Raw genomic sequence first — 22,055 nt, forward strand, 5'->3', positions numbered from 1 at the left:
AACTGTAGTCTCTGCTGCCAGACTGAAAGGAATGGATGTTAATTATACTCCAGTTCTTGTACTTGAGTGATCTAAATGAGATACCAACCAGAAAACCATCCTGATGTTAAGCAATAGCTGGATAAGGGAAGGATAGCATATTACTTATTTTGTTTGACATTCAAAGTGATCTGTATCAGTTTCTTAAATGACTTTCCTTTTTTTTTTGCGGTAAACAGATGTACCTTTTTTGTATTTCTTGGTTTACATTTTGAAAACTGTTATTAAATATGCACTGATTCTGCGAGTGCAAGGAAGGGGGAATAACAAATATATACCTGTTAAGAAGCAGCATCTATAGCACAAATAACTGTGTAAAATGCTCTTAATTAATTTTGTGCATGTATTATTACATGACTAGTGGTTGGCACATTTGTCTTACAGTTCTGAGGATCAGAATTAGAATCTTGACTCTGCTGTTTTGGTGGAGTTTGCATGGTCTCCATGTGCTTATGAGGGTTTTCTCTGCATAATCCAGCATTAGTTGGCGTTCCAAAAAAATGAATATTAGGTTCATTGAAGTCTCTAAAAAGGTATGAATGTGAGTGTGAATGGTTGTTTGTCTTAATGGGTTCCGGATTTCCATGGCAAAGACAAAGACACTACGGTATGCTATTTATAAGTAAGTGAATCGTTGAAATTAAGACGTGTAAGGCACAATTAAAGTAGCTTTAAGAAACTGGGTGTTTCCTCATTCAAACCCCAGCTGCTTCTTAAGTGCCTGTGTACACCCAGCAGCACGGGCATGTAAATGAATGTCTGAATGAAAGATTGACTCCAATTGTACGTTTGGTGGATATTGGAGAAGTGTGAGAAAAGAGAGTGGAGTGTGCTTTAATTTAGCTAAAACTGTTTGCTTAAATCGACTGTTTCTATTTGGCTTCAAACATTATTGAGGGTTCATGATGCACAAGCGGGATGAGAAAAAAAATATTTGGAGGGGATTAAGGAGTGATTCAGTGATTTGATTAATTTTGCAGGTGGAAAGAATTTGGCACTTGTGAGCTCACTGTTTACAGCGTTGAGTGTCTCTAATTGAAAGAAATACCGGAGAGATGTTCTCATCTATCAAGATGGAAACCAAGTTGCTGAAGGATTTACAACATACAATAGCTGTGACATAAAACGGAAGCAAGTAATTGCATGGCGTGTAGCCTCTTGATATGATCTCTTCCTGACATGTGCACATCGTCTATTTATACACAGAGAGGATGAAACAGTTCTGGAGCGTTTTCACACTAGTAACAACTTTCGGATGATGATGAATAGAGAAGAAAATAGGCCACATCATCAGTTGCAACAATGTATTCCTAAAATATGGAATTCTGTCACACTTCTGTTAGCTCCTCAAGGATGTTTTAACTAGAACCTCTACTAATATTCCCCTCTCCCTTCCTCTGTCTCTCTTACTTAGGTTCAGTGTCTCTCAGTGTATTCCTGGTGTCTTTGGCATTCCTAGTATGTGCCCTTTGGCTGGTAGCTCTATGTGGTGTCTGCACATGGTGTCAGCGTAAACTGGTAAGTAACAGAACTTATTTCTGTCAGTCAGTTAATCATTCTCTGAGTGCATACATGCCAGTAATATGCAACATTTTCTGCTTGTGTAAGTATTTTTGAAATGCCAACAGAAATTGTTTCAACATAGTAATGTCATTTTGGAGCTTCTGAAGGATGACTTGGAGACAATCACAAGAAGGCGTCATGCCATGTCATTTATGACAAAAGTCCTTTCAACTCTGGGTTTCTATACATCGGGGGCATTTCAGAGCAGCTGGTCTCTCCCAGAGCCATTTTTCCAGATGTTGGATACATTTTATGTGTGCTTTATGCTATTCCCAGGTGTATGTTTGTATATTTTCCCCTTGTTGAACATTTATTATGGTGATGAAAACTGGGGGGAGCCCTTTTTAAACAGCATGAATGAAATCCCTAGCTATAATTTGCACTGAACTTATTGCTTTACCCAAGTCATCCATGGCAACGATAGCTTAACGGCCATTACCATGACTTAAGTCAATGGCTTTGCATCTAACCGTCATGTATTCCAATTCCGTAGAACAGTGGTTGTTGACTGTCTTTGTATTTTCGCACCATCATTGCCATACTCTATATGCATAATTCTATGGGTACCCAACTTTCACATTTGAACCGGTTAATTTTTCATTTCCAAGACCTGGGAATTGATACTAGTAGTCAACAATACAATTTTTCCGTACTTTCATTTGCTTGTAGTAATAAATGTTAATTTATTTAACATTCAAATCTTAAAAAATAATAATAATAATTTGACATTTATTTTTCAATATATAAACTGACAAATAACAACACATCATGAATTTAAAGCTAAGAGGATGGAGTAAAAATAAATAGAAGTATAACTTTTTAAAGTATAAATAATACAAACAATAGTCAAAAAAAAATGCTCTCTGCTATGAACAACACAAGAAAAAAAAGTTAAACATTAATAGAAAAAAACAATGATAAATAATTGTGTTAGTGTTTATAAATCGTCGTTCCTTGTGCAGTCGCACGCCATGCGATGAATTCGAACCCAACATGCACTGAAACATCGCCCAAAAAAATGACTGTTGAATTCCAACCATATGTAATTACAAATATGGTAAAGTATTGTTCTTAAACACTACAGTATGTATCGATCTCTATTGTAAGGATGGTAAAGCCGTGCACTTCGCAGGCATGAATTGATTCAGTGAGGAACTTTTTGGTGCTGGCCAGGGGGGCAAGCGATGTCCCTGGGATCCCTGCACCAATGGATGAGAGGGAGGTGATGGTGTCCTCCATTTCAACCATGTGCAGTATATGTGTGACTAAGCATGACTATTGGTGATATAAAGACAAACAGCAATGTCTGCTGTGTGAAGACACACACCATTAACTGCCCTGTGTCAATGTGTGTTCGTACGTGTGTGTTTGCTTGTTTGTTTACTCTCCAAATGCAGGGGAGAGTGCAGGGCAGCTCTGCCTCCCCCTGCCTGTCCTGAATGCATATCCCTGATTTGTAGAGCACTTTAACAGCAACCATAACTGAAGCAAAGCAAAGCAAAAAAAGAAATCAAACACACCATATAAAACAATTAAAATAAAATATTTATCAACAGTAAAATAATAAAGTTAAAAATGACTAAAACAAGGGCAGTCTCGTGCTGTGTTAAAAGTCAAGGAATAGAAATAGGTTTTAAGACAAGTTTGAAAAGTGTATATTATGCAATATGCTGTATTTCCTAAGAATAAAAAGTGATTATAGTGTATGATGTAAACTAGGGATGCACCAAATTTTCAGCCACTGAAAATGGCCCCAAAAAATGCTACTGTATTTCTGTAATATCTGTATTTATTTGTTACTTTAATTGTTGTTGTTGTTTGACATAGGATCACATGATTTAACTTGAACAGCAAACTATTTATCGGAATCAGCCATCTTTGTTGTTTACATTTGCCTCAAATGCTTCGAGGTTGGAATTGAGACAATACGAGTGGGGCAAATCCGTTTTCCCATCTTTCTCAAATGCAGGAAAATTTCAATTAATTTATTTTTTTAAATTTATTTTGTACTTTTTTGCATTTGCAATGCCTTGACTTTCGTCATATTAGTACACAGTCATAGCCGTAAATGCTGAAAAAATAAATACATATGTAAATGAATAAATAAATAAAAATATTTTTATGGAATAAATCCATAAAAATTAATGTCGTTCAGTGTTTCGTTTTTCAACCAAGCGTTTTTCACTTTCGGTTTTACATTTTCATTTCGGTGCATCCCTAATGGAAACACCTACAGATATTTATTGAAATTAAGCGTTTGCGAGAAATCATCAAAATGTAAATGAAAACTCTAAAAACTGTGAGAGTGGGTGGTCTTTGGTTTATGTTCTTTTTGCTCGAAGTCAGCTGGGATAGTCTGTAGCACTTGCAACTCTAGTTATGATGGTGGATGAGATGACAACTAAAGATAATGTGCGCAAAATGTGTTATTTTAGAAGCGATGTCTAACTGGTAGCCCTTCGTAATAATCAGTATCTAGCTAAGAAGTACTGCTAGCTCTCAGTTTAAAAATTAAAAATTAAAAAAGGTCAACGTTAGTGTATGCTATCTTACGCTACCGTTTCTGTTAATTCAGTATTGATTCAAATTCTAAGGACACAGCTTTTTCTTGTATATATTGGTTGGTGAGAACGTTTAACCCGTGGGCAGTATTTTATTTTGAAATGGCTTGGTCAGAACCAACAAAAATCCAAAATATGGATACAATAACGCCTAGGGGTTAAATGTACAGCATGACATCAGTAATATATAGAACTGAAAGCAGATGGCTTTAATGACGAAAGCAATTAAATGTTTTGTGGCTTGCCGTGTTCTAGCCTGTAACATTTGGCTATTGAAAGAAAACTGCACTCCCGCGGGCAGTCACACTTTTGATTTCATGATTCTGTGACCTTGGACAGAACGTGTTCAGTGACTGTTTGCTTCATGTTGTTCATGCAGAGTAGAGCCAAAGAAAGGTTTGCATATTTGTCTGTGACAGCAAACACAATCTGAAACTTTACTGCGCTCTGTAATCAGGGCTTTGTGGCCCACAAGCTTTGTGTGTTGTGGCTGCTTGCCGCATGCCTCCAGCACCATACTAATGATTCATATGCTAATAAGAATCACTCGGAGCAATTGGCTCTACTGCTCATGGAGCAAATGTGATTCTACCTATGCAGTTCGATCCATATCACATCATATTTGCTTTGTGTGGTTGTACTAAAATTACAGATTTTTTATGATATTCTTTTATTTTTGCAATGATTTAGAGGAATGTTGAGTTAACATTGTTTTTTTTGTTAAATTGACTGAACTGTCTTCTTCATCTTCTTCATGATTTGTTTGGTATTGGCAACAGGTCGAAAAGAACATTACTGCCACTGAGGAATGAAGGAATGCGGTGCAACATCAACTCAATAGTACTGCGAAAGCAGTCAACTCATAGCCCTAAATTGGTCTTCACAGTATGAGCACTTGCTGGCAAATTGTTCACTTTGACTTTCTGTGGAAGGCAATTTACTTGTGGAGTAATAATAGTTAGGGGAGAAAAAGCTTCTAAAATTGCTTGCCAGAATCTTAAGTCAAGAAGAGTTTCGCTTACTTGAAACAAGCTGGATGCATCAATGTTGTTCACTTTAAAGGGACTACACCACGGTATTTTCCAGGGTTATCTAAAGGCATATGATAATCAAAGCTTACCTTTGACACAATCGCGATGTCATTTCTTATGAAATATGAGTTATTTCGGTGGCTATTTTTCTTACCCGGAAATCAAACGCTCGGTTCAGTAAAACCACGCCTCCTGCAACGCCTACGAAACTTATAGACTGGTTTTAAGACGATTTTTAAACTGGACTCTAAATTTCACGGGCTGCTAGATCTCTGCGTTTGGTCACGCAAGCCATCAATTCTTGAATAAACATTTGGAGAAAAAAAAAGAAATCGTAGAAGAGGAGGGGAGCAGAGAGGTTAGAGGAAAGAAGGAGGAGGGGAAAAAAAGCACCACGGAAGGTGGCGAACTCGCACCCTGCTGCTTATGGGACAAGCGCACTATCCACTACACCATCCATTCATTTAAATCCATCAGCGCAAATGTTTTACTTGTATTTTACACCAGTGTCGGCCAATGGATTTTAAGACAATTGTCACTTCATTGCACTTTAGCATTGCAAATGTGAAGAATAATTGATTGCTTTGAATTCATTTGGACAAAATGTTTATTGATCAAGGCTACTTTTGTCATTATCCCATGGAGTGAGATCTCAGAGAAAGTGGGCGTGCGTTTAGAGGCGGTGCGGCCGCACTCAATGACGTCAAACCGTGCCAACGGCTCGTTTTCTCAGGTTGGGAGGGGCTGGTGTTTGGAGAGCAGAATAACCTAGAATTTCTCATACAGGGGAGAATGGAGGAAAACACAACTTTGGTTATGCTTTTGGAGAGGAATTAGCATTTTAACATGGCTAAAAGCTCCAAAAAGTTGATTTTTCATGTTGCAGTCCCTTTAAAGAAGATCATCAACAAGTGGATAAAATGTCAAATATAGTGGTAAATAGTGTAAATTACAAACAAATTCATTGTCAACATTTTAGGAAAACATGATTAAAGTCCATAAAAAAAAAACCACATAATCAACTATTATTCCCTTAACTTAATTTTTTTTACTGATTGCTTAGTGCAAAAACAACTCATAAGTACTCATCTTACATCAGGGCTGTACACAAGTAAGTCATGCGTGTCACAATCTGACCCATTTGGAGCACTTTTGCAAGGAAAAGTGGGCAAACATTGTAAAGGCAATCTGTGGCAGGCTGAGAGACCCTAACAAAAAAGATTAACTGCTGTAATAAAATCAAAAAGTGCTGCAGCAAATTATGAGCCTGAAAGGTTGCTCACATATGCATGGCAAAAACTTGGCCCTGTTGCTAAAAAGATTTTTATTTCCACAGAAAATATAAGTAATAATAATAATGATATAATATATGTCTTAGTCCTTAATGTCAACCATCAGTATCATTGTAAACTCTGTAAACTGTGTCTGTCTTTGTTTATCCTTTGTCAGTGTTATCATTTGTCTGTCTCCTTTCATTCAAAAGGAGTCTTGTTCGCATTTGTCCTATTATCGCTTTATCTCCATGTCCTTGTCAAAGTGTCACCAATTTTCTTGCATCGTCTACTGCTTCCATGATGCCAATGCAGTTCTGCCTTTGTGTTATTTTCTCTTCAGTACAATTACATGTTGTCTTTTCAGTTTATTTACCCTCCAATTATAAAATAAGTTTTTAAAAAATATTTAAAAAAATAAAAATTTCAAATTAATTCACAGATGCTGACATTGTTGTAACTAATTTCCTTTTGAAAGTAACTTGATTTTTTTTAAAGGGCAGGTGGTCTGCCTTAAAGTCGAAAGGGTTTGGGTTCCAATCTCGGGTAAAGCTGCCCGCTGTGGTGTTTGCATGCTCTCTCCCAGCATCTACCCCATGTTGAGCTAATTGAAAATCCCAACTTCTCCTTAGGCGTGAAAGTGAGTGTGAATAGTTGCTTATACTGTACATGCCCCACGATTGACTGGCTAAATTTACTTTGCTTCTTGCACAAAGTCAATTTGGATTGGCGCCTGCTCACCCGTGTCCACATTTAAGGTCTCTTCGGATTTTCGTTTTTGCTTAGGAACCTTCCTTTCCTATCTATCCCTGGAAGTACTTACAGAATAGGAAGTTGGAATTCTAAAAATGCCTCAGTGCAACCTTTAAAGGTCCATGTCGCAAGATACAGAGTTTTTGCAGATTTGCGACCCCTCCGGTGAAAAGCCCGGAGTGCCGAGATGTTATTTAGTGGTAGTTTTATTGTGCGTTGCTTATCATAAAGAGACCCTATCGCATTTTCGTGATGATTTCTTACCTTTTTAGCAAGAAGAAAGCAAGCTGTGGGTCCCGTTTCAACCTCTTAGGTTTTTCCACCTACTCCAATATTAACGCTGCTCCAATATTGATCCGCGTCCTCCTGCGACGCTTGTGCAAATTCAGTTTTGCCTTTTTTGTCACACTAGACCAGGGGTGTCAAACTCCTATTAGCTCAGGGGTCGCATAGAGGAAAATATATTACCGAGTTGGCCGGATCTGTAAAATAATGGTATATAACTTAAAAACAATTGCCGTCAATTATATGCAGATTTTTGCTATTTGTGGGCCAGCCCTAAATTACGGAGCTCAACTGTAATCATTTTGTTCCAAAAAATAACACGAATGCAAATGGAACTGTATGAGTTCGGGATGTGTTAAATCTACCTGTTTTGCATTTATATATATATATAAATGAATATATATATATATTATTATTTTATATATATATATATATATATATATATATATATATATATATATATATATATAGAGAGAGAGAGAGAGAGAGAGAGAGAGAGAGAGAGATATTGTTCCCAGAATGCATTGTGGGACGCAGTTACATGAATCCTTGTCATATGTATTTGTGTTACCTGTAATTGAATTTATATCATATTTAACATTTAACATATTTGTGTGTAAAATAATGACATCCAGGACGATTCCGTGTACAAGTTGCATTGCTCATCTGAGGACTGCTTGTGAAATTACGAATTCATATGTTTTGATTGTGGCCAGCTGAGTAATTGGTCCAACATTACATTTTTTCTTCGGTCAGAGTCACCTCCGTGGGAAAATCACAAAGCCAATTTTTGAAGGTTGAGCAAAAGGGGCCACCGGGAGACGGAGGGTTGCACTGCAGTTTTTGTTTATTATTATTTTGACACAAGGACTCGTAGAAACACTCCCAAACACTTCCGCCTTCCCAGCGCTTCCACAGAGTGAGAGCGTGCATGCGCCTGACAGGGAGAAACCTTAAAGTTTGGGTCCCGAACCGCCGATCATTATTTAACTCTACAGGAAAATAGGGGCAATAGCCATTGAGCCTCAGTAGTGCCTCTTGTCCATTATACAATTCTTAAAACATGTGTGGGTGAAAAATATGGTTATTTTAACACTCCAATTTGCGTCAATATTGCGACATGCACCTTTAAGCCACATTTAGCAAAGGTTCCGCCTGACCAACATTTTATGAAAAAAAGGGGACATACCCACAATACTTAATGGCAGAAATACTTTAAACGCTCGAGAGTTTCACCCTAGAGACTTGAAAAAAATAATCACAGACTCACACTCTTTAGCACGTCCGTCTCACATTTCAGAGGTTGCGGGTTGGATTATTGGATTGATGAGTTTGCATGTTCTCCTCGTCTAAATTGTCCCTAGGTATGACTGTGAGTGTGAAGGGTTGTTTGTGTGCCCTGCTATTGGCTGGCAACCAGTTCAGGGTGGAGACCGACTAGTGCCCAAAGACAGCTGGGACAGGCTCCAGCGTGCCCGCAAACCTTGTAAGAATAAGCATTTCAAATGATGGATGGATGTTTTGTGATTACACTTTGTAGTTTGTGATATGTAGGACTAAAGGGTTTAAATTATTTACAGTGTACACAGTAAATTTTACTCTAAAAAAGACTATATTTTAAACAGACTAAACTTTACACTTGGAACTTATGTTTAAAAAAAATCACTCAAGGTTTGACAAACGATCCCACACCCTTCAGCATGGGAGACGGCCACTGTATCAATTGTGCTATGCCACACCTACTGTTTGTTAACATATTGCTGGTGTGTCCAAAAGGAGACAAAAAATGGTCTCGGAGGTACGAGGATTCCACCTGACACCAGCAATATACTGACACACTGTAAGAGTGGCAGGTAGATCTTATAGACGCTAAAGATAATAAAATTTGTGACTTGGTTCCTGCCCTAAATTTTATGTGAAATGATGTCTGCAGTTGAGCTGCTGGCACAGAGAATTTTGTCTGTGTCATATTTCTAAACGCAAGGCTAGCACTGTTATCGCTAACAGTCTGTTGTGTGACAACCATGATGGCAGTAGGCCCCTTATGAGAATACTTCAGAGGGAAGCATGTCCTCTCAGTCAATCTCACTAGTTCAGCTCATGCTGCATCCTTGATTTTCTTGTCATTCTTGTGGATTTTGCTTTAATCCAGTTCTGCTATCTGATTATATCACTTTTATCTTCAGCATCATTGTTTTGCCCATCCTCCCGTTTGCCATGTCCTCGCACATTCTCTCAATATTGTAGTTTCCTCACCTTCGTCAGCTTTTTCTGACAATTTTCTGATTGTTTATTGATAGATGAGCAGCACTGAATTGTACACCCCTGCCTTTTCGAAATATATTCCGCCCTGAATCGAAGATGCCCACTTTCGACTATGTGTGACATTGTTTTTTTCGTTGCTGGCACAGATGTTCCATTCTCTGATGGAAATGTGTGCATGCATGCTTCAATAAAGATGTGTACGGAGCCTGAAGGCTGTATATTCTGACACATGTTGCTCGACACCAAGCAATTGATGTTCAAGGATGCATTTTAATAGATTGGATTATTATGTCACATAATATTGTTTTTGTGGAAATACTGAGAGATCTTAATAATATGGGGAAATGTTAAAACCCATGCAAAAATCCATAAGTGACAGTATCTTCAATTATGTATCTATGAATTCATACTAGACTTTACACCGATCAGATCAGCTTGATCGCGATCGGATGATAGTTTGCATTCATGCAAAATTGGTGATCATCTGTAATGTCTAATTGACCAGACTGATCAATGACGTCAATGATCGGCTCTGTGAAATCAGACATTACATTTTTTGAAATAGTTTTGGGGGCGAGTTTTCCCTATGCATTTCAATTGACATCAATTATACGTGGGTTTTCACTATTATAGTGCCAGGCCAGTACAATCATTCAAAACACATATTTCCTCCACCATTCACCGCTATAGTTCTTTTATTAATTTTAGTAAACTACTTCTTTTTTTTTTTACTTTGCTGTTAAATGTCTTATGTTGTTTTTAAATGACTTTATATGTTGTATTTTGAATTAGGTGAAGCACATTGAGTAACCTTGAGTATGAAATTGGATATAGTTGGCTGGCTTCACTGCAAAAAGGACTGTAGAAAATTTAAGAAAATAATAGAGTAAAATAAGAAAATTATTACTTAAAAAAAAGCAAAATTATCTGCCAACAGAACAAGAAAATTTTACTTAAATTTACCTGTAAGATTTTAAAAAATTAAGAAAATAATACTAGGCCCATATCAACTGTGCTCTTGAAAATAGTATTTTCAGACTAAAATCAAGTAATGTTGACTTTTTCAAGCTGTAATAAATATAACTATTTTCTTAAAATACATGAGTATTTTTTTTTAACGTTTGGATAACTTAGCCTGAATGTCAAGCAGGGCGGTAACAGGTCCCATTTTCTTTGTCATGACCTAGCCAGGAATTTAACCCACAACCTTCAAGTCTGAGGGTAGGCGCTCCACCACTAGACCACTGAGCTGGTACTGAAAGAAGGAAAAATTATCTTACTAAACACAACGAAATGAACCATATTGCACTTGTCTGTTTTCATACTTGTATTTTTTTTCCATTTATCTTATTACTAGATTATGCAAAATCTTAAAATAAGAAAAGTCATGAAACCCCAGTTCAGGGCCTTTGATGTTGGTTAGTTGTCATCTCAAAATGTGTGAAATGCTTGTTTTAATCCTCACAGTACTTAAAACTGGCTGTTAACACTCAATGCCAAGACTGCTTGATCAAAAAAGATAATTAGGTAATAAGTATCTTAAAATAAGCGCAACGATCTTGCCTGACAATTTCATTTTAAGTCAAAATAACTTGTCAAATCAAAATAAGCAAATTTAGGTTAAATTTAAGAAATTATATCTTACTTAAAATTCTAGTTTTTGCAGTGTTGCCTCGCCTCAGTTATGCCAGAACACCCACCATGGCACAAAAGAGTCTGCCAAATTCTCAAAGGCCCTGAACTGGAGTTTCATGACTTTTCTTATTTTAAGATTTTGCCTAATCTAGTAATAAGATAAATGGAAAAAAAATACAAGTATGAAAACAGACGAGTGCAATATGGTTCAGTTCGTCAATCAAGATGTACCACTTTTGACGCTCGAGCTGTGTTGTCTACAAATACAAGCCCTTTGGTCGGTGTAAGATTTAGACTGTCATGTGCTAGACTTGCACTGGACACAAAAATGCAATCCAATGGTTCTGATGGTTTCTAGTGAAAATAGGCAATTGTGGCGTGTTTGTATTAAATGTTCTTTATTATTATTGCTCCAGGGCGAACAATGATACATCAATGTGGTTCAGAGAAGTTTATTTCAGCTATTCTGAGAGGGCTTATCTGATCGGTCAAAGACAAGTGAAGTGTGGGTAAGATGTTTGGCCTGGCAGCAAATAATCAACAGCCGTCTGGTTGGCGATGTGTTTCTGGTTGTAAGCACCCTAAAGACATCAACAAATCATTGCAAGAAGGGAGACATATTGAAGAAAACTTTAACATTACATTTGGAAACGTACGAGTCAACAATTCTCATTTAAATGCAAAACACTGGAAAATCCAATTAGGTCCACGTGGGTGTTATTTTAGTACAGTGGGATTTCAATGAAGATCCAGTTAAACTTCATGCTCTGAGAGATGAACTCCTGTTGTCTGGGATGTTTTCACACTAGGTTAGTGGCTATGGAGAAACATTCATTTTGATTCACTTTACTTTTAAAGTTATGCATATATAAAGTAGTACAGTATAACAATCATTGCCCGTGTTTGAAAGTATAAGTCACCCAATTTAGACTTATGCATCATCACCTAAAGAGCCTTTGTTCAGTTTATACATGCAGTATTTGCAATACATGTGTGATTTTATTCAATTTCATGTCATGCTCTTTATGATCTTTGAACATGCTTAGTTCAAAATGAGAAAAATATTATGTAAGAGCGGAGGGTCTGTGTAACTTAGCGAAGAAGAGCGCTGCATTACCACCCTCAAAGTTGACTATATAGTTTGATAAAATGCTGGGTCAATAGCTGTAACCACTGAATCCATAACCATTAAGTGGAGAAAGAGTGGAGCGTAAGTATGCATTATACTGTATTAGTGCAGAGACAAAGGCATTGAGAATTCGCACAAACTTTACAAGCTACAACCTCCCCCAGAAATATCTTTAGAATTAAATCGTTTAAACATCCATAAAGGTCTACTTTGTTGTGCGATAAACTTGTCTTTAGGAAACTTCTACAATAATTTTACAATGGCAAGGTCTCACCAGGCACAACACTGCAGACTTAACTGAATCACTCAGTCGATTTATACGAGGTTTTGCTAGAAAGCTCCACGACTGGTGTCGCAAAATATATATTTAAAATGCAGACTAAAAACTCCAAGAAGAATTTGTGTGGGATCCTACATTGCTCCATTGTCATGACCATCTTGATTTTGCCCATGTATTCAAATTGGGTTCCTCTTGATGACCTCCTTGTGTTTGGGGAAAAAAGATCAAACGGACGTGTTTACTGCATATCATACCTCACAGTCACTTCCATTTCCAGTTTGATGGGAATCATCACATTTTACCACTTCACCCTCACTTGTACACTTTTGTCGGGGCATCACAAAGAGCAAATGCAAAATGCATTTTTGCCAAATTTATCTTTGGTGTCAATTTACAAATTTTCTGCACGGGTCACCTTGTAGTTCAGGTTTTCTTCAGAGGCCCAGTATGTTTGTGAAAACATTGCCGCTTACATACATACATACATGCATACATATTTTTAACAACTAATTGAATTTGAAATCTGAAGTCACGGAAATTAGTGGCAAGTGAATATTTTGTATACTGTATGGGACAATTACATGTACTGCATTTTCCAATTTATCTTGAGATTTGATGAAAATAAGTTAAAGTGAGTGAAAACTACAAATTTAGTTCTGCTGCCAAATTATGAAGGGGAAACAATGAATTTAATGAAGTTGGCACACTTTGTTTGCTTTAATGGACCACATCAATGACACGGTAGGCCGGATGTGGCCCTCTGGCCTTGAGTTTGATATCCCTTCGTCACAATCAGAAACTGTGGGTTATTGTGTAAATCATGTGACCTACTGTATACATAGGGTGTTTGTGTTCCTCAGCAAAATTATAGTACACCTTTAGTAGACTGTCATATTTGTTGATTGTTTGGATGCCTTGTGTTTTTTTCCCCTAGTAATGTGATTCTGAGCAGTGTTTTATCCATATGCCTTCTCCCTAATCTGTTTTGATAGTCTCACGCTGTCTCATGATCAGTTACACCTCTTATCATTCATAGTCCTCCTGCCTGTGGCCTGCCCCTTGCTCCTCTATTCAGCTCCTCACCTCCACTCTTTGCCACATCTCTGTAGTGTTGAGGTCCACATTGTTTGAAGTTGTCATTTTATGTTGGTTTGTGTGTTGTGTGTCACTGCTTTGGGGGATTTTTGTTTGTTTGTCCGGCAGTATATTCAGAATATCCCCTGCCTGGACTGCTGCTCATACTTTCTGCAAATGAGTCCACGTACCTCGGCTCCACCATTCCCTCTTTGTACTAACTTCTATTTCTTCATTTGTTCTTTCATTTATCATTGTTGATAATTAATGTGAACCCCAATAGAGCTGGGTAATATTTTACTGAAGAGTAAATTACTACTGAATTTAGGACCTGCAGTGAAAATCTTTTATAATTTATTGATTCTGTGTATATCACCCCAAGAATGTTTTTGCCTATTAAAACTATTCAATGCAAACAAGTGGCTCTTTGACAATACAGTAAGTGTATGTAGTACTGTATATCATCAGAAGTATCTCCTATCACGCTCTACCTTGTCTGTGCACAGGGGAAGAGGAATAAGCCCGGGGTGGAAGCTGCCATTTCTCCAGAGTCTGTGAGAGGTCGAGGGGAAAATAAAGCCATCAAGTAGGTGACGGGACATTTGTAGATGCGGGAACACAAATGATTTATGAGGATGTGGTATCACTTGTAACACCGAGTTTCTGAGTAAAATGCTAATATTTTAGCATAATAACTGGTACAGCAAGCATGTATTTTTTTTCCAAATGTAGAAATATTGTCAATTGATATTGATTGTATTTTAGCAATATCTGACTGTTTACAAATGCAAAAAAACAACAACCTTACTTTGTTCTCAGTTTTAATAACAACTAACTATAATAGCAATACTTTAGTACTAGTAGTAGTAATAATAATAATAATAATAATGTTAAATTTCCTTTATGAGGCACTTTTCATGCTGAAATGCAGCCCCAAGGTGCGTAACAAAAAGCAAATTAAAAGACATAAGACATAAAACAAATACACTGAAATACAATACAATACACATTAAAATACATCGCATTATAATGGCACCTACAGAGAATCACACACATTACATTCCACATTACTTTTTAACCAAGTCCTACTCATCTAATCATTGATATCTGTGAGGTAATTGAAAAGATTGTTTACAGAAGTGGTGTTATTAGGTGAGACAGATATGTATAATTGTGTACCATCGCACTAATATTAATGTTATAATAACTGATTTTGTGGTCTAAAGGAAGCACATACAAAGCAAAAAGAACAGGACCAAGAATGCTTCCCTGCGGAACACCAAATTTAATATCAAATGTTTGTGATACACAGTTACCTAAACTGACCCCAAAAAATGGCAGCATTAATGCTCTCACGTCCAGTCTTATGTTGTTGTTTAACTGTCTTTAACACTCTCTCTGACTGCAGTGATCTTGACAGAGACTTTTGGAATAACAATGACAGCAGCAATGTGCAACAGAGGTGGAGCTCCTACCCGCCCAAGGAGTTCCTCTTAAACATGTCTCCCTACGCTCCTTATGGAGACCCTCGCCTCACGCCCAAGTGAGTCTCACTCAGTGCACTTGAGGTACACTATTTCTCTATCAGGATGGAGATAGGAGGAAAGAGGGCATGTAAACACATTTGTGCTGATACTCAAATGGATCTTAACACCACACACAATGGTCTAAGAATGTAAGGCTTTTGATTAAATAGGACATATGAAAAGACCACATTTGGTAGCCTAAACAACGGGAGAGAACATCTTAACTTGTATTCATGCTGGTATTTTAGCTCAAGTCTGCCCCCATTCCTGGTAATCCTCATGTTTTCCATTCAGGCATGTCCACAGTATGGTGGTGTTTAGTATGCACTGCCGCCCATGCAGCCCCTGATAAAGACGTGCACTGCACTTTGAATTTCAGGACCACCCAAATGTTGCTAGAAACTACAACTGCTATGCAAATTATGCCTGATGATTGTGTTTTTTTCTGGTAATGGTCAAAAGAAACAAGGGTCTGTCTCTATATATTGATGTTACAATTCCATTGTTTGAGAGTGGTCACCAAGTTTAGAAATGAACTTCTGCATACAAGGTGGTACATTTGATTTCCCCATTATACCCGCATTACGTCTCACCTGCAGCCCATGAGGCATTAGCATGGGGGCATTCACAGAATAAATCGCAATGTTTTCCGCAGCTCTGCCAACTGTTTAACTCTGCATTCATTCATTGTTTTTGAAAGTCAGTGAGTGCCTGTAATTTACTTCTTGATGAACCTTTCAAAGTGTTATTTTGCATGGGGTGGTATCTGTGCTACTTTTGTCACAGTTGTTGTTTTGTGGTTGTTTAGCGTCATGTTCAATCCTTCTCACATCTTCTTCATCTCCTTCTGTCTTTGGTCATTATTTGTCAGAACTCACACTGTCAACCTGCAGAATTGTTAGCGCTTTAAAGAAACGTAAACCTTCCCTAAGGTATTTCTTTGCCCTATGACACTTCATCTACAGTATATAAGAGACCGTCCAAAGTAGAACACAATGAAATTTGGAAGGTAAAAAAAATCAATAGGAAATAATGAAAATAGAAATAATCTGCCATTGTAAAAACGTCATTGACAATATAGTGTTCCCTTACTTTGCGTGGGTGTTACGTTCCATGCCAATATGTGAATTCACCTCGAAGTAGTCTTTAAAAGAATAAAATAAAAAAGGCGTAGTAGTAAAACATACAATATCTCTTCAGCTTTGGGTGGCAACCAGTTCAGGGTGTACCCCGCCGACTGCCCAAAGCCAGCTGGGATAGGCTCCAGCATCCCCCGCGACCCTTGTGAGGTCAAACGGTTAAGAAAATGCATGGATGGATCTCTTCAGCTTCGAAATCACTTGAATCTGACTCGGCGGGGGCCATCTTGACTCGTCATACACACCAATTACACAATCAATCAATTTCAGCAGCCTCACATGCACTCAACTCAATAACCCCCTATCAGTAATCATATTTATTTAGTTTTTATGGCAGTGTAAGGTGTAAAAATTACATCAAATTTACTGTGAGGAAAAGTGGTTCAGAAAATGGATGGATGATGTAATTAAATGTATTTATTTATTTAATTTTTACATGCTGTATAGAGAAAATATACTGTATATGGTTTCATTGTTTCATTTTACATATTTTTATTATTTTATTTAAAAAAAATCCTAAAATGTTATTTTTAAACAAAATTTTATGTCATTCGATTTACAAACAACCTCTCGGAACCCATTGTGTTCGTAAGTTGAGGACTACCTGAATAGTTGAAGCACTGTTTAATGCAGTAGTTCTTAACATTTTTGGAGGTACTGCAGACCACCAGTTTTTTTTGCGCATTTACCGAACGAACTCTTGTTTATTGAGAAATAAAATATGATTTGTTTATTTTTCAAATTCTAGACATAGGTGTAGGGTTTACTGGTAAGCAAAATGAACAGAGAAAGTAACCTTATCATCAAAGCTGGTTCTCTTCACCTTGAATTCAGCATGCGTTGTGTTCTTGTATTCCCCATCTCCATGCACCTTAAGGAAGTGATCCTTTAGTTTTGCTAGATAGCTCGTTATGTTGGACTAGAATTGCTCAACTTGGCAATGCAAATCATTCAGTTAAGACGCTGATTCCCTTCACGCAACTCAACGCTATATTTACAGACCACCGCTGTTTTTTTAAGAAGGAACCCAGCAGCAGCTTATGCAATGAAAACAGCAGAGGCTCCAGAATTGAACCCTGTGGAACACCATACGTTCTGTTGTACATGTTAATTCATATTGCACATATTCGTTTAACTACTTTCTTTTTTTGCTCGACGTAGTATGAGAGGATTAAAATAATAAAGAAATTACCAAGCAGCCAAGCAGGGCATATGATCGCGACTGATTTGAATCGAGTGTGTGTCATGACCTCTTCCGAACACCCGGGACTGACACACCAAACCCCTGGAGTTTAATTGAACCCAGGTTAAAAAAACACTGTTTATGTAAAACATAAAAACAGCTGAACTCTTAGCTTGAATGTCAAATGCATGTACAACATAATCAAATAGTTTCTCCTAAACATCCCACCACTATCGATCTGAATTAGTCATTCCTTTTCAAAATAGTAAAATATTGAAAAGTTGAAGAAGCTCTTGGAGTTGCAGCTCGTGTTGAATACATTTTAAAAAGCAATCGTGAAAAAATAACAAAAGATGGCAAAGTCCCAAGGCAACATAATCTACAAACATGGCAGACATACTGCAGTTATAAGCGTTTTTTGGTGTTTTTTTTTTAATAGTGCAATTCCTGCGCAGTTCTCATGAGAACCTGCTTTATTGATACAGTTATTTTAATATTAGCAGTATTTAAGGATGTTGACGCAGGATGCATTTGGGACAAATCTGCTGGCATTTTACGACACTTAAAGTTACACAGTAGAGGATACCTGCAGTCTTTTTCTTTTACCCTTAGTCTGCACTTGTTGTCTAAATGTTGTCACAAAGGATGCCCTGGTGTGGTCTTGTGCTATGTTGTCACGTCTTCACTCTGTGGAACAGTCGCTGTGCTGATGTCCTGTCTCCTTAAATTTGTGGCTCAACTTTGGGGTGAAAAGGCACTTTTGTGTGTAGGATTTTTATTCTGGAAAATGTTTGTATAGTATATTTTGTAGTGAACGGTGTTTTGTCTGAAGCGTTAAAAGTTGTCTTGATGAATTGTCAACAATGAAAAGTCATTGCCAGTCGTTATGTGTAACCATAATTGTTACTACTTCAAAGTGCCCATAGAAGAAAATCATGTGTTCTCTGAAGTCATCAGCAGACAGATGTTATTGCCCATTGAACACTTGCCTTGAATCACCGCAGAGGTAACGAGTACCGCTCTCCAACTTTTTCCTTATGCCGTTCGTCCGTCTTTCGTCTTCGTTCGTATCCTCTCTCGATCCTTCCCTGGTGTTTGTCCGTCACAGTGGTGCTGCGGATAAGAGCGGGCAGGGCGGAGCTGGACCCTCGCCGGGGGCCAGTGACGGCGGGGTCGGTGCTTGTTCTGGGGCTGGGCCAGGACCCAGTCGCAGTGACAGCATTCGAAGCATGCTGACTGGGGGCAGCAGGGCTGGGCGTTGGCAGACGGTCCAGAGCCATATGCACGCAGGAGGCCTGCGCTTTAGCAAGTAAGTCCCGCGTGGTGACGGTAACGGCGTATGCGGAATAAAGGTGGGGGCAGTGGAAACTTAGGATGGCACGACAAATTGATTCAACTTTTGATTCTTATGGACATTTCTATTCCATAATGTGGAATTTTATTAATCCAACCTTGGATTAATTATTTTGACTTTTTAAAATTCAGGTAGTTTAAATTACTTTATAGAGGGGTTTTTTTCTTCTTCATTTTTTCATTTAAATTTAGTTGTTATTAGTTTTAGTATTAGCTTTAGTTTAAAGTGTATTTGTGGCGTGCAATAAAACAAAGGTCACAATAAGTATTACGTAACAAAATAAACTACAATTACCAAGCGACTGTTTGTACCTCCTTTTTCAATTCAGCGATTCAGTCATACCGAAATAAATGCATTTAAAATCAACGTCAGCAGCTCATGTATTTAAAAAAAATTGACAAAGATGAAAATGAAGGGCATTTTTTTACATATAATTTTAGTTCCCTTTAGTTAGTTTTATAAATGAAAAAAAAACAGTAATCTATCTTTATTTTATTTGAGAATTTTTTTTTTCAATGTTAGTTTCGCTAGTTTGTTCACTTTCGTTAACGATAAACTTGGTGCAGTGTGTTTTCAACTGACATGCTCAACTAACATGATGATGTAATATTTCTCAACGTTAATTAATGAGCTGGCTATTTTCTTACATTTTGGTTTGTATATTTAAAGCTGCTCAATGCAGGAAATATAATTTTGAAACACTACTGCCACTTGTGGCCGAAAAATGAAACTGCACACTCCCTTCTGCACGTACACAATGTGCGCATGACGTCACATCGGCAGACAGAGGGCGGGAAATTCTAACCCGAATCCAGTCTGAAAACTATTGTCCAGAAGCTTGCAGAGTACTCATTGTGAATGACTAAGGTGTTAATCTGGTAATTAGAAGATGTTACAGTCATATTTTGGGGTAAATTTCTACATTGAACAGCTTTAAATGTGAAAATGTTAAGCTCCGAGTCTTAGGTTCTTCTGCAGTCCCGTTTTTGTCATAAAAGATTATTCAATCTTTTGAGTAAGATTTCATCTAGAAAATTGTGTTTGTACTTATTATTTTACACATACTTTTTTAGCATATTTTATGCATATACAAATGTATAAAAGTTATCATAATTGTCCATTGTTGTTTTTTTCTCCCCTCGAAATCATCTAGATGCGTTGAAATGCCCATCCCTAGTGGGATCAACGGATGTATATACCTGATGAGCTTGAGAATCCAATTTGCATAAAGGAACGTGTTAAGAGGAAGCCAGCTGTCTTGCGCTGTGTGGCACTGATGCTCCAGTAACTGTTGGTTAAAGCCTCTGTGAGTGTAGAAAGTTAAACATGCTTTATGTCCACCAGATGATGTCAAGCCAGTCAAATTGTTTCTCTGCGGGCTCTAATTTAGTTCAGGCTGTGACAATGTCATGGCTATCAACGAAAACACTGGCTCAGAGGAAATCTTCCAAAATAGCTCGTCTGCTCATCTTTTTTAATTCCAAGTGGGCTGTTGCATAAAACAGCAGGGGAGATCTTTTATGAGGTCATTTACCCAAATGAAACCCTTCTATTCAACATGGTGAATCCAGCCTGATTTAATCTAATTTCTCTGTTTATCAGGCAAACGCAATGAATGTGCTTTCTTCTCTTCTTTCTTTCTTTTTTTTTTTGCAATTTGATTTTATAACAGTCAATCTATTTGCTAATAGCAATCATCTTGACTTTCATCTGCATTTAACTACATTCAGCAAACACCAACAAGATTTTTATTGCCAACATGCACAGATGATCACAAATTTTATACTGCTTGATTAAATTATATTTTTGTAAATTAGGCACAGTGTGAAATCATTCAAGCAATCTTACGCAGTCTCATAACCCGCAGCTCTTTAGTGCTGACACTTTTGTATTTGCTTTTACTCAGATGGGAGCAGAAACTGCCCAAGCTTGGAGCTTTTGTCTCACCACATATGCATAATGGTACTTTATAAATCCCAGCGCGGGGAGGGGGGTCACCATTATTACAACAGTAAATATTCTATGCCCAACATTGTGACCAATAATGGCTACATGTTTATAATTCATTGTGCAAGACCCTAGTATTATGTCTCACATATTCAAACATCATCAAAAGTTGACTTGTTCACAAGATGTCTCCAACAATACGCAAAACAACTATTCACAAACCTGCTCGCAAATGTTCTGGAAAAATGAAATAGGCTATTATCTGAAAATCTCACCTATTCTCACTTTCTGAACCGCCTTAAATTGCCAGCTAAACATCTTGCTCCTTTTACGGCGCCATGTTAGCAGACAAAAAGCTAGCAAGCGGTGGCAACCAGCTGATGGCCGGCCGGCTTGACAATCAACACCAGCGTGATGGAAGATTGCATATAGTCTCTTCTTCTCAGGAAAAAAAAAGTACATTTCTATCTGTTTCCTTTTTGCAGCAAATAGCATTAATAGCTGTTTAAAACAATGGGGAAAAGAGCCTTTTTCAACATGGCCCTGGTTGATCTCTTATACTTTTCTGCCACCTGTTGGCCGTTTTTGTAATAACTACCATTGCTTCAACCACTCTCTTCAGTTCAGAGGCTGCATCTGTATGCTCTAGCATAAAAATAAAAAAAAACGTATAAATGCGTCTCTGGGAACATGATAATATTTAAAATAGAACATATTTATACGTTTTGGGGAGCAAATGAGTTAAGTACAGTATATGCCAAGCTAAGGATAAGCAGTTTTGCAAATTTAATATTTTGAGAGTATCTCTTTATCCCTAGGCCAAACACTTAATACATTGGCTTGGTGTTTTTGTGGGTTGCAAAGCGGTGACGTAGACACAACAATCGGCAATGTTGGAAGATGAGATGACATAATAGTGTTTTTGAATTATATTCTAGGTATATTTTAACTATTAATGTAGTCAATTCTAAAGATTTGGCTCAGGATGCTCGCTCACTAACCCTCACAAGTTGCATTTCA

General features: G+C 37.5%; 1 protein-coding gene across 3 annotated transcripts in view; it reads left to right on the forward strand.

The window, feature by feature from the left end:
- syt7b (synaptotagmin VIIb) overlaps window positions 1-22,055 on the forward strand; it is a 122,955-nt gene that overhangs the window by 47,192 nt on the left and 53,708 nt on the right. Inside the window, exons 2-5 of one of the 3 annotated variants that reach the window (XM_077564426.1) lie at window positions 1,454-1,557; window positions 14,393-14,472; window positions 15,295-15,429; window positions 18,843-19,043. In XM_077564426.1, the coding sequence (XP_077420552.1) occupies window positions 1,454-1,557; window positions 14,393-14,472; window positions 15,295-15,429; window positions 18,843-19,043 (520 nt within the window). The remainder of the gene's footprint in view (window positions 1-1,453; window positions 1,558-14,392; window positions 14,473-15,294; window positions 15,430-18,842; window positions 19,044-22,055) is intronic. The other 2 variants (XM_077564427.1, XM_077564428.1) reach the window with 2 other exon arrangements.

Source organism: Vanacampus margaritifer, chromosome 4, assembly GCF_051991255.1.
Source record: "Vanacampus margaritifer isolate UIUO_Vmar chromosome 4, RoL_Vmar_1.0, whole genome shotgun sequence".
In the NCBI taxonomy this organism is placed as follows: domain Eukaryota; kingdom Metazoa; phylum Chordata; class Actinopteri; order Syngnathiformes; family Syngnathidae; genus Vanacampus; species Vanacampus margaritifer.